This window comes from Sus scrofa, chromosome 4 (genome assembly GCF_054392235.1).
Source record: "Sus scrofa isolate SSC_HxYL_T2T_F1_AM1 chromosome 4, Sscrofa_HxYL_maternal_Yorkshire_Landrace_v2.0, whole genome shotgun sequence".
NCBI lineage: Eukaryota > Metazoa > Chordata > Mammalia > Artiodactyla > Suidae > Sus > Sus scrofa.
Window position 1 is genome coordinate 1,340,992 of NC_139386.1, and position 15,864 is coordinate 1,356,855.

At 59.1% G+C, this 15,864-nt stretch overlaps 1 protein-coding gene across 1 annotated transcript; it reads left to right on the forward strand.

Moving 5' to 3' along the window:
- Positions 1-1,632: 1,632 nt before the first annotated feature.
- On the forward strand, positions 1,633-10,078 carry LY6H (lymphocyte antigen 6 family member H). The gene is made up of 5 exons (XM_003125942.5): positions 1,633-1,674; positions 6,495-6,565; positions 7,067-7,194; positions 7,923-8,042; positions 8,348-10,078. The coding sequence occupies exons 1-5, from the start codon at positions 1,633-1,635 to the stop codon at positions 8,581-8,583; spliced, it is 597 nt and encodes a 198-aa protein (XP_003125990.2). The 3' UTR covers positions 8,584-10,078.
- Positions 10,079-15,864: the final 5,786 nt, after the last annotated feature.

Consider the following 15,864-nt stretch of genomic DNA (forward strand, 5'->3'; position numbering starts at 1 on the left):
CACCGGCACCAGACCGGGTTGGCTCCCGCTGAGCCTGGCAGGAGGTGGGGTGGGGTGGGCGGGCTGGAGGTGAGGCCTCAGAAGCTGGACTTTTTGCAGCTGGAGCTTCTTGCAGCTGGGACCTCAGTGCTGTTGCTTTCATGAGCTTCTTACAGGCTTACTGTGATCTGGGGGGATGTGGGGGTCCTTTGGAACAGACTTGAGCACCCAGAAAGTGCAGGTGTCTCTAAGGAGACCCCGCTTGCTGAGATTCCGTCCTGGGCAAGGGAAGTGCAGGCCTGGTGGCCCAGAGCCCTGGTGCATGGGCGGGGATCAGGTGCTGTGTGTGCCAGCGGGGCTGGGGGCTAGGGAGCGGTGACAGGCGATCTGTGTGACGCATTCCAGTGCATCCGGGAGGGCACGGGAGGACCTGAGATCCAACCTTGGCTGTGGGTCCAGGGCCCCTAGAGGGCCAGCTCGGGGGAAAAGTCGAGGACAGTTTATCACGTGGTGGAGGATCTGGTGAACCCCGAGGGGAGGAAGCCAGTGAGGAAAGGCTGAGCGCAAGGCCCGCTGAGGCTGTGGCTCGACCTGCTGCAGCCTCATCTTCGGGAAACGGCCTGCCGTCATCTCCACTCTTGACTCGAGGGGGTGGTGGAGGCAGCAGGTGTGGACAGTGCAGGTGCTGGACGCTGGCAGTAGAAGTGCCCGTGAGATGCCAGCCGAGAAGGAGCTGACTGTCCTATGGCGAGCGGTGTTACCACCTTGCGCTTGGACACGTGCAGGGGAGGAAGGGGGGAAGGGGAGGGGGGTGGGGTCGGAGCGGGGTGACGGATCCCAGAGGAGCGTTTAGGTTGAGAGGAGAAGCAGAGGAGGACTCCGAGGCAGGGCGGGTGGGGGAGGAGCGAGGGGCGTGTCCAGCAGGCAGGGGCCTGGGGGGAGGTCAGGCCTTGGCACTGGTGGCAGCAAGGCAGCCAGCAGCCAGGGGAAGGGGTGGCTCTGCAGGAACAGTGGGACTGGACGGAGGGGGAGGGGCCCTGTGTGGACCCTTGCTGGGACTCCAACCGAGGTGGGTCCAGCCGATCTGAGTGGCTGGCAGACAGACAGAAAGCTCCCAACTCAAGGCTGCTGGTAATGGGAGTTCCCATCGTAGAAACAAATCCGATTAGGAACCATAAGGTTGTGGGTTCGATCCCTTGGCCTCGCTCAGTGAGTTAAGGATCTGGTTTTGCTTTGAGCTGTGGTGTAGGTCACAGACATGGCTCGGATCTGGCACTGCTGTGGCTGTGGAGTAGGCTGGCAGCTACAGCTCCAATTAGACCCCTGGCCTGGGAACTTCCAGATGCCTCTGGTGTGGCCCTGAAAAGACAACAACAAAAAAAGGCTGCAGGTGATCAGGCAGCAGTGCCGTGCCATGGGGCACCCGTCAGCTTAGGGATAGCCAAGCCCCTGTGCCAGGACCTGGCTAGCCCCCTTAGCAAGACAGGCTGTGTGTCCCCTGCGCAGGGCTGGGCCCCATGGCCGCATGTCTTGGCTGGGCCTCCGCCTGGACAGCCCATCCCCCCTCCCTCCCCTTCCCCCCAGCGATGACGTCTGCCCTCTTTGTGCCAACCACACCAGAATCTGCAGCCCGGATACTTCCTCTGAGCCCACATGTCCTTTGTCCCGGGCGCCTCGGACTTCAGTGCCCCTCAGGTCAGCTGCTCTTGCTGCACCGCCGAGGCCCATCTGCTTCCTGGTCAGGACCCGGGAGGCTGGCGTCCTGGACAGACCCGGCCACTGTGGCCATGGCCCCTCTCCCCTGCGCTCGGAGTCCTCCTCACTGCCCTCCCCCTTCTCTCTAGGACCCGCCGGCCTGTCCTCCACTCAGCAGCCGCCGGGATCTTTAGGCCAATGGTGATATTTCAGTCCTGTTTCTTTCTTTCTTTTTAGGGCCACACCCGTGGCACATGGAGGCTCCCAGGCCAGCGGTCTAATCAGAGCTGCTGCTGCCAGTCTACACCACAGCCACAGCCACCATGGGGTCCGAGCCACATCCGAGACCTACACCACAGCTCATGGCAACGCCGGACCCTTAACCCACCGAGCAAGGCCAGGGATCGAATCTGCATCCTCATGGATACTAGTCAGGTTCTTAACCCGCTGAGCCACAACAGGAACTCCCATCATTCCTGTTTCTGCACACATCGCTGACCTCTGACCTGGAGGCCATTCCCAAGCTCTGTTTCCTTTGTGCATCTTCCTTTGGTGATGAAAGAAAGGCCAAGAGAATCAGTGGAAAGGGAACAGAGCCTCCACCTCAGGGACCCATGAGCCCCACCAGCACTCGCTCAGCCGGGGTAGGGGTCACTCCTGAACCAGACAGGGCTCCCCAGAGAAGCAGATCCAATGAGATGTGTGTCCACAGAGACTTGTTCTAAGAAATGGGCTCACGCGATTACGGAGGCTGGCCAGTCCAAAACCTGCAGGTGAAGAGCTGATGTTTCCATTCCAATTCGAAGGCTGTCTCCCGACAGCTGCCTGTTGCTTAGAGGAGCTCGGTCTTTCCTGCTACTCTGACCATCAGCTGACTGGGCGAGGCCCACCCACCCCGCAGCGGGCAGTCCGATCGACTCAAAGTCTCTTGTTCATCTCAGCCAAAGACGTCCTCACAGAAACATCCAGAATAACGTTTGGCTAAATATCCGTGCCCTGGAGCCCAGCCAAGGTGACACGTAAAATTAAACTTCACACTCTTGGATGGTGACTCTGTCACCTGCAGCCAGAAGTCGTCCTGGCTAGAGTCCTAAAGGGCTCAGGACAGCCCGCCATCTGTCACACACATTCAAGGCCGCGAGGGCTCTGATGTTTGCCGTCTCTCTTCCCCGATGAGCCGCCGGCCTCGGCCTCTGCTCGTTGTCCGTGAGCCTCTCCTCCGCAGCCTCGGGGTCTGAACACCGTCTCGAGGTCGGCACGAGCAGCGCTGCCTCCGAAACAACGCAAGGGTCTCAGGGCCTCGCCTGGATCACGCCTCCCGTCGCACGCGCCGATGCTGTTCGGTGCCTCGGTTCAGTCTTTCTGTTTTTTGCTTTTTAGGGCCGCACCCACAGCATGAGGAGGTTCCCAGGCGAGGGGTCTAACTGGAGCTGCAGCTGCCGGCCTGCACCACAGCCACAGCCATGCCAGTTCCGAGCTGTGTCTGTGACCTACAGCACAGCTCACGTCAAGGCCAGATTGTTTACCCACTGAGCGAGGCCCGGGATCAAACCCGCAACCTCAGGGTTCCCAGTCAGACTCATTTCCGCTGCGTCACCGTGGGAACTCCCAGTTTAGTCTCTTTAAACTTCACAAACCAGAGTTCTTTTTGTCTTATGTGACACCATGACAGCGTTCGTTTTGATTTATTTTCTTGTAAGCCAATTTCTTTTGCTCATAATTCCTTCTCCTAGCCCAGTCCTTCCTTCTAGAATAAGTTTTCTTCTTGAAGTAACTTTTTTTAGACATTCCTTTAATGAAAGCCTTTTAGCAGTAAACTCTCAACTTCTCTGAAATTGGATTTATCTGAAAAAAAAAATCTCTAACCTTTTAATTATCTGACTATTTTACTTTGCCCTAATTTTTTGGAAAACAGTATACAAAACTCTTAATGGGCAGTTGTTTCCTCCTAGCACTCTTAAGGTGCTGCCTGTCTTTCAGCCTTCAGGGCTGCTGTCGAAATTCTGCTGTCAATTTAGTTGCCATTTCATTAGAGCTGATAACCCTTCCTTTTTTTTAATTAAAAAAATTTTTTTAATGGCTGCACTAGCGGCACATGGATGTTCTCAGACTAGGAGTCGAATCTGAGTTGCAGCTACCAGCCTACACCACAGCCACAGCAGATCCAAACTCCATCCGTGACCTACACCACAGCTCATGACAACACCAGATCCTAAACACTGACCACAGCCAGGGATCAAACCCGCACACTCACAGACAATATGCTGGGTTCCTAACCTGCTGAGCCACAAAGGGAACTCCTTGACCAGCCTTTCTTTTTGACTGTTTTCAGATCTTCTTTTGTCTTTGGTGGCCTGCAGTTTCTCTATCTTGTACCTAGGTATAAATTTCCTTTTTCTTTTTTCTGTTTAGTTTATACGGTGCTTCTCTGTAAATACTTATTTCATTCGGGAATATCCTCAGGCACAGTCTCTTCAAATATTGATTCTCTTTCCTTTGGGACTTTGACCAGCCTTATTATAGCAGCGCTTGACATATTGTCTTTTGTGTGTCTCAACGCGTCTTTGGAATTTCCCACTGCCTGATCCCTTGTGCTACATTCTTGGAAGTTTCTTTAGATTTACCTTCCAGTTCCCAAATCCCTCTTTAGCTGTGTTTAATTTGTTGCCTAAGCATCGACTGAGTTGTTTTTGTTTTTGTTGTTTTTATTTTTTATTATTTATTTATTTATTGTGTTTTTGCTATTTCTTGGGCCGCTCCTGCGGCATAGGGAGGTTCCCAGGCTAGGGGTCGAATCGGAGCTGTAGCCACTGGCCTACGCCAGAGCCACAGCAACGTGGGATCCAAGCCGCGTCTGCAACCTACACCACAGCTCACGGCAACGCCGGATCATTAACCCACTGAGCAAGGGCAGGGACCGAACCTACAACCTCATGGTTCCTAGTCGGGTTCGTTAACCACTGCGCCACGACGGGAACTCCAGTTTTTGTTGTTTTTAAACAAGCTTATTGAAATATAATTCACATACTACAGAAGTCGCCTTTTAAAGTATACATTTCAGGGGTTTTTAATCTTCACGGAATTGTGCGACTATTATCACCGTCTAGTTTTAGAACAGTTTCATCTGAAAGAAATCCTTGACCACCAGCAGGAACTGCCCACTCCTTCCCTTTCCCAGCCCCAGGCAACCACTTTAGTCTACTTTCTGTCTCTTTTGGGTTTTTCTATTCGGATCATTTCATAGAAATGAAATCATACAACACGTGTTTTAAAATTACTTTTATTTTCACTTAGCTTAACTCTGTCAAGGCTTCTGCTGATCTTTTAATTTCAATGATCAGTTTTTCATTTATAGAGGCTCTATTTTGTTCAGCTAGGCATGGTCAGTTCTGACGGTGCCCTGTTCCTGTGATTTGAGGGTGTCTGTTGCTCTATCATAAGCTTATAAAATTGATTTACGTTATGTTCTGCATCTGATACCTTCAATTTAGAAAGTTTGTGGGGATTTAAATCGGTTATTTGTCACTGTTTCTGTTACGTCTTAGCTTAGAGGCTTATTTCCTTTGGATATTTGCTGATTTTTAACTCTGAATGCGTATTTGAATTCTGTCGAATCTGTGGGAAGCCCAGTCTCCAAGCTGGGGTTGCTTGTCCATCTCCTGGGCAGCAGTGGAGCAGTGAGGGGTCCAGGCTCGGGAGCCAAGCTACATAGGTTCCAACGTAGGCTGTGTCCCCTGGTTGCTGTGTGACCTTGGCGGGAAGCTCAACCTCTCTGTGCTGTATGTAGTTTCCTCTTTTGTAAGATGGGAATGATAATAGCTGGTAGCAGGATTGTTGTGAGACTGTAATGAGATAACACATATCAAGTGCTCAGAACAGTTAGAACACACAGCATGTGCTCCGTCAATGCTAGCTCTGACTGGCACGTCTCCAGTGACATATTAGTGATATGTGTTTGTCTATGGGTAAACGTCAAGGGTCCAGAAAGCCACTTCTCATTGCGTTGTCCAGGGTCCAGGGCGTGCCAGGCCAACAGTGGATACTCCATAAGTATTTGTTGGACCAGTTAAGGCGGGACTGCAGGAACGCCTCCAGCCCTGGCACGGTGTCTGTCGCTCACTCAGTGCCCAGCAGAGACTGATTCCAGGCACAGGGGATGGCAGGTGCAAAGGCACAGCACGTCGGACTCCTAGTGGGACCGGAAGGCGAGGACAAAGCTGAGAAACTGACGGGAGCAGGAGGCGAGGAGGGCCTTGAACGCCCAGACAAGGATTTGGGACTTGTCCTCCCGTCCTCCCGGCGTGGGTGTGGTTGCAGGCAGCAGTCCCTGGGGCTGGGGCTGCCGGTGGGGTCCTCATGGGTGCTGTGGGGAGGAGAACAGCCTGGGCTGGGGAGCGCAGGGCCCCAGGGCTGTGAACAGGGACCTGTGCTAGCACCTGCCACGCGTTACTCTCTCCCTCCCTCTCTGCGTCTTTGTGCGTTTCGCTTCCTTTCGCAGTAAACGTTCTTCCGAGAAATTCCAAGGGGATCTCAGCCAAACGGAGGGGGGAAGGGATCCTTCCCAAGCCTGGGTAGGGGGAGGCGGAGGGGGAGGCGCCCCGGGGACCGGTGGAGGGAGCGGGAACCGGAGGGGGCGCGGGACAGGCCGGGACAGGGACAGGGCCCCGGACGCGAGCCCCTGGCGCCCCCACCCGCACGTCTCCCGCCGCCCTCGCCCCCCGCGCGCCCCCGCCCCAGCTCCGCCCCGCCCCTCGCGCGGGGTCCGCGTCTGCGGCTGCGTTCCCCGAAAGACGAGGCTGCGCCCGGGTTCCGGTCCGCAGGGAGACCGAAGGGCACCGCTCCCCGCGCCGTCCGCGTCGCCCGGAGCCCGGAGTCGCGACACCCCAGGGATGTGAGTGCGCCCCCAACCCGCGGTCCGAGCTCTACGCCCCGATCCGCGGTGAGCGCCGAGGCGCGCAAGGGCAGGCGAGAGGAGGGGGCTCGGTCCGCGGCTCCTGGCCCACCCCGGGTCCAGGGGCGGGGGTGGGGGCGAAGCGCGCGCCCCTCCCCCCATCCGCAGGTACGGGCCGCTGGCACCTTGTCCTGCCCTTTCCTCTCCGGACGCACCTACCGCTCCCCAGGGATAAGATGCGCCTCCGAACCCCCCTTCCCACAGGTGCGGAGCGCAGGGTGGGGGCATCTCGGGTGCAGGAGAGACGGACCTCTTCTCCCAGGAGGGGATGCAGTGATGGTGGCCGCTTGGAGGGATGAGCTGGGGGTGGGGCCTTGGGAGCTCCCGGAGGACCCCCGCCCCAGGTTCTGGAGAGGTGGTTGCGTTAGGATCCTGGAAAAGGGGAGGGTCCTTCGAGCTGGACTGGGACTGGGTCTCCTGATCGAGGCTTCTCCCTGCCAGGCCTGCGCCCCAGACGACCCCCGACCACAGCCCCCGCGCTTTCGCAAGGCCTGTCTGGAGCATGTTGCCTGCAGCCATGAAGGGCCTCGGCCTGGTGCTGCTGGCCGCCCTGCTGTGCTCTGCGCCGGGTGAGTCTGGGGGCAGCCCATTGTGGGGGGGGAAGGTCGCCTGTAAGCGGGTGGGAGGCAGCTCCCGAGAGAACCGGGTGTGGGGGTGCGGCCCTCCTCCCATGGAGCCTACCAAACCCACAGCCCTCCCAAAGACCTCCTGAGACCCCAGCCCCGCCCCGACTCTGTCCGTTAGCTCGGGATGCCTGCCTCCTGCCACCACGGGTCTCCAGGCTCCTGAGGGCATGGGCGCTTTTCTTCCAGGGGCCTTGGTCCAGCCGCTTGTCCTGCTCGGATGCCCCTGGCTTAGTGCCAGGGTTCTTGTGCTCCATCTCTTCTCAGAGCCCCACCTGGCCTCCATCAAGTCTGTTTGGCCTTTCCTAGCTTGGAAACAACTGGATTCTGGGGGGGATGCGTGTGTGTGGGGGGGTGCAGGAAGGCACGGAAGACGTGATACTTGTGGCTTCACACGGACGCTGTGCACACGTCTGTGGGGCCGGGGAGAGGGCTGAGGGGTGTCCAGAATCCCAGTGGTGGGACCTCCCCCAGCCTGCCCCGAGCCTCACAGCTTCTCTTCGCCTGGGCTCCAGGTGTCAGTTTGGCCTGGACACTCCTGGCCAGGGTGCCCCGCCTCCCGCAGCTACACGGTTCTCCTGGGAGTGCCTGCGGCAGGCAGCGGGGAGGGTGCAGGGGGCTGGCTGGCCTGGATCCCAGTTCCCCTGGTTATCCTCCCCCCATGCCTCACCCAGCTCAGGGCCTGTGGTGCCAGGACTGCACGCTGACCACCAACTCCAGCCATTGCACCCCGAAGCAGTGCCAGCCGTCGGACACGGTGTGTGCCAGTGTTCGGATCACAGATCCCAGCAGCAGTAAGTCAGACTCCAGGCTGGGATGGGGCCATGGCCAGCGGGTGTCATCAGAGCCTCTCTGGCTCAGGACAAGAGCACGGGCCCGGGGCAGGCTGCTGCCCTGCCATGTGACACTCAGCAGTTGTGTGACCCTCCCTGGCCTCTCTGTGGCCTTTTCCGTGTCGCTGGGGAAGGCCTGGTGGATTGAAGCCTCAGTTCTGTTGTTCCTGGTACCTGAGCTGACCCACGGTCCCCGGGCTGGGTCCCCGGCATGAGGCAGAGAGGCCCAGCGGGACCCCAATCCCAGGCTCCCTTCTCTCCCCCAGGCAGGAAGGATCACTCCGTGAACAAGATGTGTGCCTCGTCCTGTGACTTCGTGAAGCGGCACTTTTTCTCAGACTATCTGATGGGCTTCATTAACTCTGGGATCTTGAAGGTGGACGTGGCCTGCTGTGAGAAGGACCTGTGTAACGGGGCCGCCAGGGCGGGGCGCAGCCCCTGGGCGCTGGCCGGGGGCCTCCTGCTCAGCCTGGGGCCCGCTCTCCTCTGGGCTGGGCCCTGAGGTCCCCTCCCTCCCGCAGGGCTTCTGAGCCTTTCCCATCCCACCCGCGCCTGTGGCTGCCCTCCCCCCAGCCTGGTCGGGCTGGCACTGGGGGCAGCCTTGGCCCCGCTCCCAGTCTCCGCCTTCGTTCTTTCCTGTCTCTGCACCAGCTCCAGGTCTCAACCAGCAGGACCTCTCCAGGAATCGGGGGCCTGGCAGGAGGCCGGGGGCGGGGGGGGGGGCCCCGGGACCCTAGGTCTCAGGCTGCCCAACAGCCTGGCTCTGAGGGCATCTTCTCCGGAGAAATAAAGTCACTTCTAAGTCCAGACACCCGGGTCTGAGCCTGGGTGGGGTTGACGGGGGCTTCCTGGTAGAGAAGGCGGCAGGTGGCTGGGGGCAGGGCAGGGGGCACTGGTCCCCTGGGGGCTGTGTGTGTGCTGGGCTGCTGGGGCCACGGCCCGGTGAGGTGTGAGGACAGCCTGGGGGCGGCGAGGATTGGAAAGAACAGGATCACAGGGTGGCCTGAGGGGAGGCCTCGTAACTGCGCGTACCCCCCGGGGACACGGGCATGCCCAGACTCACACCCTGTCCGCAGAGGGCACGCCCCGACCCCCACGCTCCTGCCCTCGCACACCCACAGGAGCCCCTGCGAGCACACACTGACACGCTCGCGTCGCACCAGCTCCTGGACAGGTGTGCCCCAGCGCGGGCTCCTCCGCAGGCATCCACGCGTGTGAGCACACGGAACAGCCAGACAGGCCCGCGTGCTTGCTGTTCAGCCCCAGGGTGATCGGCTCCCCGAGAGCTGTCAGGGCGGCTCCAGGCTCACGTGCAGACCTCATGTGCCCAGACGCTGCCTCGGAACCAGACTCACCCCCTTCCCCACCCTGAGTTGGGTGCCACTGTGGGCAGCGTCTCGAAGGCCGGTTCCCAATCAGGGTCTGAGGAAGCCCTGCCCCTCCGCGGGATGGCACAGATGGACTGGGTGTTTCAGGGGTGGGGAGGGGGAGGCGGGGGAGGCCCCTGCTCTTCCTGGCCCTTTCTGCTCCAGCAGTTGGGCTGGGGCTCGTCCCTGCACCTGAGTCCAGCCCAGCCTCTGCCCCCACGGGCCGTGTGGCCGTCTTGTGGCCCAGGCACACCACGTGACGCTCGGCAGCCACTCCAGGCTTTCTCTGGGGCCTGGACCTTGGCCGGCTCGTCTTCATCCCTCTGTGGCTGACCCAGCCCCGTGTTACCTCTGGGCTCCTTGGGAAGAATGGTCGTTCCTCTAAGCGCTGGCCTTGACCGGCCCGCCAGGGCTCCTCTGCCCGAGTGATGGCGAGGGGTCTGGGGGGTCCCAGGTGAGTGAACCAGAGAGGAGAGTCGGGTGGCTGGAGGCTGGTGTCACCTTCCTGCTGGTGGACACGGCTGAGGGACTTGTCCGAGGGTCGTCTCCCGCTCTGTTTTAGGTTGGCTCTGTGGCTCTGCGATGTCAACCCCACGCCCCGCCCAAACCCCAGTAAAGTGTGCTACCCAGCGTGTGTGTCTGCTGCTTTGGGGAGTCTAGGGCGCCGGCGCAGATGGGGGGGTGGCCTGGGAGATGGAGCCTGGCTCGGGGAAGCGGGAGGACCCTTGGGGATGTGCAGGCTGCCAGGAGCTGCGGCCAGAGGTCTGGAGCAGTGGAAGGCCCGGGCCTGGAGGCCGTGGATGTGTCGCCTCACAGGCACGGGGTCCAAACAGACTACGTCCACCTCTGCTGACGCTGCTACTTGAGGGACATGTTTAAAACCCCAAGAGGAGAGACGTCCCCCAGCCCCGTCAAGGAAAGTGCATGGTCAGCAGTGGACGGGGCTTCCAGGGAGGGCAGCACGGCCCGGGGACCCTGGCCTCTGCACCTCAGCTCTGGTTTCTGAGCAGCCAGCCCTCAGTGTGCGTCCCCACCTCTGGAGGCCTTGGCATAGCCCCCACCATTGCCAGCTGCCGCAGAAGGGCCGATGCCCCCGCTGGTGCCACGTGCGGGGGCCCCAGGAGCGTGCACGGCGCTGAGAAGCCAGGGAGCCACGGATTCTTTTTCTGACGATTCATCAAGGACGTGTTTCTGGGTCAGCGTGTCTGGGTGGAACCTTCACTTTCAGTATCAGCTGCTGAGTGTCCCCTGGGTCCACGAGCCAGGACCCAGGCAGCCGGCAGCACCGCTGTGACCGTCCTTGTCCTCGTAGCCTCACGGTGGTCACGTGATCACGTCTGTCGCTCGATTGTGAGTCGGGGGCCGCTGAGCCGCAGAGCGCATCGACTTAAGCATGAAATAGGTGCCTGCGAAAAGGCCGTGTCGCGCTGCAGTCACACCGGCTCCGTGTGCATCCCTTGCCGTGGGCGTCATTCGACGTCAGGAAGTTTTGCCAGTCTGGCAGGTGGGCTTCTGCCCCGAGTGCCGTGTAAGGGCTTGTGAGTGAGGTCGACTGTCCTGCGGGCTCGTCAGGCACTTGGGTTTCTCGCGTGATGTCCAGAGTGCGTGCTTAGCCTGCCGTTGCTTGTCCTCTTACGGTTTGGGAGACCCTGTGTGTGTTAAAGGAACGGGGCTCCCCATGGGGTGCCCTTGGCAAATCTCTCCCGGTGTCTTGGTTTTGACGTCTTCGCTGCACTCGCGCGTCCTCGTGTTTCCTGTGGTTGAATCTCATTGCTCCTTTGTGGCTTCTGGGTTTCAGGTTTTAGGAGCACGTTCTCTGTCTTCATCCAAGGAAAGCAGTTGCTGCATCTTCTTCTGATATTGTCACTGATTGGACCTCCTCGTTCAGGCGTCCGGCCACGTGGCGTTTACGAGGTGGCAGGAGGCAGTGGGGCGGAGTCCCCCCCGTGCCTTTTGTTAAATACTCTGTCTTCCCCTGGCAGCTCAAGTGCCACTTGGATAACAGGACACATTTACACACGTGTGTGCATGTTTCTGGCCTGCTGCCCTGGGGCTGCTCGATTCCAGCCTAGTTTCAGCAACTGGGGAGGCTCCTCTTACTGAAAGATTCTTGCAGCTTCTCACGGGGTCTTTTTACAGGTGAGTTTTAGAACCCACCTGTCCAGCTCCAGAGCCGCACTCTCGGGGTTTCGGATTTCACTCTCTTGGGTATGAATTTGGGGACAGGCGATGCCTTCGCCGCTGGAAGTCTTCCCACTCAGAAGCGCCACGTGCCTCAGTGTTCGTTTAGTTCATCTCTATAAGTTCATGGTTTTCTCTGCCCTGTTCTCGTGTCTTCCTGGGTATATTGATTTCTGAGTAATCTGCAGTTTTGGGGGTGTCGTAAGTGTGATTTGATCCCACCTTTAAGATCATTCTTGGTGTGGTGAGTGGAGGCCTTTCATTTTCTTCGTGATGTTCTTTCCAGAAGTAGCCGCCCCCCGCCTGCCCCCTACTTCAGCAGGTGATGAGGGAAGGGATTGAGGGGTCCAGAGAGGCCCTCGGTGGTTGGCCTCAGTGTTTGTAAAATCCTCAACCCACCTTGCCACGGAGCTCCCTGAGACAGACGTTGAGATAGAGGGAGCAAGGCTTCGGAGAAGCCTCTTAAGACCCTTCCAGCTGCTGCATTGTTGGGAGGGGACTCCCCCAAACGAGGATTTGGTGCCCCCTGGGTAGAGGGAGTTGAAGGAATGGAGGGAGAGGCGGGTCCCAGAGACAAGCCCCTGAAGGGCGGGATCTCTGAGTGGGACAGGCGAGGGTGGTGGCAGAGGGCCTCAGGCAGCCTGGCCTTTGCCAGCTGGCCGAGGGCTGGTGGGGAGGCCTGCAGACAAGGTGAGGGCCACTCGAGGGGCTGGTGTACCCTGGTGGGTGTGCGAGACCAGATGGGCCGAGGGGCGATGCGGCAGACGTGTCCACCAGCCCCGACTGGACACAAGCCTGGGGACGGGGACGCTGCCAAGACAGTCAGGTCTCCGCTGCTCGGTGGCATGGGGCTCCAGAGAGAAGCTCTTACAGAAAGATGAAAGTTATGCTCCTTGCCCACCTGAGGTTGGGCTGTGCTCACCCACTCCAGTGGATCTGCCAGAGGCGCCCTGAGGGGGAGGAGCCTCCGAAGGGACCCTGCTGGGAGGACACGGGGAATGGGGCTGGGGGGGCAGAGCTGGCGGCAGGGCACTAACCCTCGCCCAGCCAGAGCCCTCGGGGGTGTTGTCTGGATGCCTCGCAGAACCGGGGTCATGAAGCAATACCTCCCTAGCGGGTGGGAGGCTGCTGAATGAGGCTTCTGAGTCTCAGACAAGTGGGGTTCACAATGCCGGGACTGTCAACTGTGTGCAGAGGGTTTGGGGGCAATTTGGGGCAATTCTGGGCAGCCACAAACAGCACTGCCACCAGAGCAAGGGAAATCGGCTCATTTTCCAATGCGTATCTCCCTAAATTCTGTTATTAGCAGAATCTCTTAAAAATTCAAGGCCTACCCCAGATAACCTACACAGGAAGATAATTTTGACTGTGTTTTCCCACTCTTTGGACTGTTTATTTAATTTTGGCTTCTGTCGCATTAGCAGGGACCTGCAAAGCATGGCTGAGTAATGACAGTGAGCCAGTGCTTCTCTGTTAATGGAAGGTCTTTCCTGTTGCACCTGAAGTGATATTTGCTTTTGGATTTGAAAATCAGTCTTTATTCAGCTTAGACTCTTTATTTATTCATATTCCAATTATTATTTTTTTTTTTGTTAGGAATGGCTGATGAATTGGGAAAAAAATAGCCTTCTATTGAAAGAGCCCCATGCTCCCTCGTTTCATTAGCAGTTAATACAGTGGGTTCCCTCGCTCTGTGTCCTGGTGGGGCTTTGACACACGCCAGTCGGATTCAAACGGCCAGTATTCGGCTGCGACCCCTGCGCCCCGTGACAGCTGCGTCGGATTCATGCGTGAGGCTTGTCACTCGCTTGCCTTTATCTTGTCAGAGGTGAGCTCCCGATTCGGCAGCGTCAGGGGACAGACGGGTGCTTTCCCACCGCCCACACCCTGGAGCCGTTGGCTCCTGGGGGTCCCTGGCGTTCACTTCCCCGGCGCCCCCTCAGAGGGGCTGGGGGCCCTGCCGCGCTGGCCCCGGGGAGCTGCGGGATGCTGGTGCCCTGAGCCCCTCCCTCAGCCCCTGCCTGGCCTGACCGTCTCTGAGCACCCGGGCTTCTTCTCCCCACTTGCCTGGGCGCAGCCCAGTCAGGGGTCTCCCTTACACTCTGGACCCCTGGGGAAGCAGAGTGGCAAGCTGTAAGACACAGAGCCCCCAGCTCTGCGCAGGATCCCCCGGAAGTGCCTGGAGGGGAGAGGCCTCCTTGCTGTGTGATTTGGGCTAAGTTCTGCTTCTCCTCTGAGCCTCTTTCTGTATCTGTGAGCTGGGGACACACTCGGCTCGCAGGGGGGTGTCTCTCCCACTCCTCCAGCCCCCCGCCTGGGTGCTCCTGTCACCTCTGCCCTCCTGGGGTCCCAGGGACAGCTGCCAGCACAGCCAGCTCTGCACACGGCAGGTGTTGACTGGTGGGGAAGAGCTGGGCCTGGCAGGACCCCAGGGTGCCCCCACTCCTCATGCTCTGTAGGAGAGACCTTTATGCGGGACGTTTCCAGGCATCTCCCACCTTCTCCCCATGTTAAGGGCCTCAGGTAGCCTGGGGGGGAACCCCCCCCCCCGAGGTGGGTAAGGAAGCAAGTGGGTGTGAGCAGCCCCCTCTTTCCTTCGAGCTTCCTGGGCTGCGTGGGGCTCGGGGCTGCAGTTCTGAAACCCAGCAGAACGCCTTCAGAGGAGGGTTCTAGAAGTCCCGCTGTCACTTGTTTCAGGAATCTGCCCACCACGGCCCACGAGAAGCCACTGGTGCCCACCATGGATCAGAGGGGGAGCTGCGGGTTTTGTGTGCTTGTTTATTTACTGCACTACTTTGGGGGCCAAGGGCTAGGCCCTAGGCCTGGGGGACAGAGCCGGGGGAGGGGGTGGATGGACCAGTCGCCCTGGGTCCTGCCCCCGGGGAGGGTGCCAGGAGGGACCGATCCCTCTTTGGTTGCAACAAAGTGGCCCGAGTGAGGCGGGGTTGGCGTTGAGGGCTGCAGAGCTGGGCTGGGTCTTCCTCCATGCACCACCAGCTGAGACTACCTTTGAGAGGCGCCAATTTGCTGAACGAATGAATGAGTCACATAAAAAATGAGTGAAAGCTGGGAGAAGTCAAGAACCTTGAGCTGGGACACAGGTTTGACCCCCGGCCTGGCACAGTGGGTTAAGGATCCAGTGCGACTCCAGGAAATCCGTGTGCCCCTGGAAGGCCAAAAAAAAAAAAAAAAAAAAAAAAAGAACCATGAACTGATGAGAGGGGGCTCTTCCGGAACATGCCTGGGGGACGACCACTGTGGGTGGAGTGAGCCCCAGCTGGAGGCTGCGGCCCCCAGGCTCAGCATCCCTATGGACCCCACATCCCAGAGCTCCCTAATCTGAGAGGAAAACTTGGGGTCCCCTGCTCCATTCCTCCAGAGCACAGGGCCCTTGTCCCCTACTTTGGGCCCCCGGGCAGACTGTGTCTCCAGCCAGGCAATGAGACAAACAGACATCAAGACGGACAGGAAAACAGGCGTCTGCCTTCCTGAGGTGACATGGTGTCTTGATCCGGGGGAGGCCCTAAAGGGGAGGGCTGGTCTGTCCAGGGGAACACGGCTGGGAGGGAGACTTCGCCACTAGCTAGTCAAACGTTGAGTGGGTCCTTGGTGAATGTCCCCTAGTGTTCCCTGCTGTGATCACCATGGTTACCATGCCTCCAAGGCCCCTGCGAGTTCTGGCAGAGTCCTCCTGCTCGAGCCACGCATTCCACTCCGACGTCGTGGGGGGCCCGGGCGCGTCCCCGGCGCCCTGCAGGGACAGGCACGAGCTTCAGGGAGCGTGCGCACGGGGGAGAGGTCCGGCTTCCGAGCTGACCAGGGAGGCACGGGCCATGGATGCAGAGTTGTAGCCCTGGGCTCCGCGGATGGTCTGCCAGGCCCTCTGGGATGGCCCTGGGGAACGCGGCCTGTCCCACTCCCAGAGCTGGTGACTCTGCTCCCCATAACCACGCCGTCTCCTGGCACATCCCCTGGTGAAATGAAGTGTGTGTTCCAGGAGCTGTGTACAGGTGCGCTGTTCGCAAGAGCAGAAGCCTTGGAGCAGCCCACATGCGCACCAGAGGGAGTGTGGGTTAATGAGGCACGATGGACTCGCAGGCTGGGATGTCACATGGCAGCTGCTGTGAAGGCGCAGGTGTCCCAAAGCAGCATGGACGGATGTTGGCGAAGTGAGTAGAAGAGTCCCAACAGATCAGAGGAAGCGGACACTCAGACAAACATTATTTTATATGTTG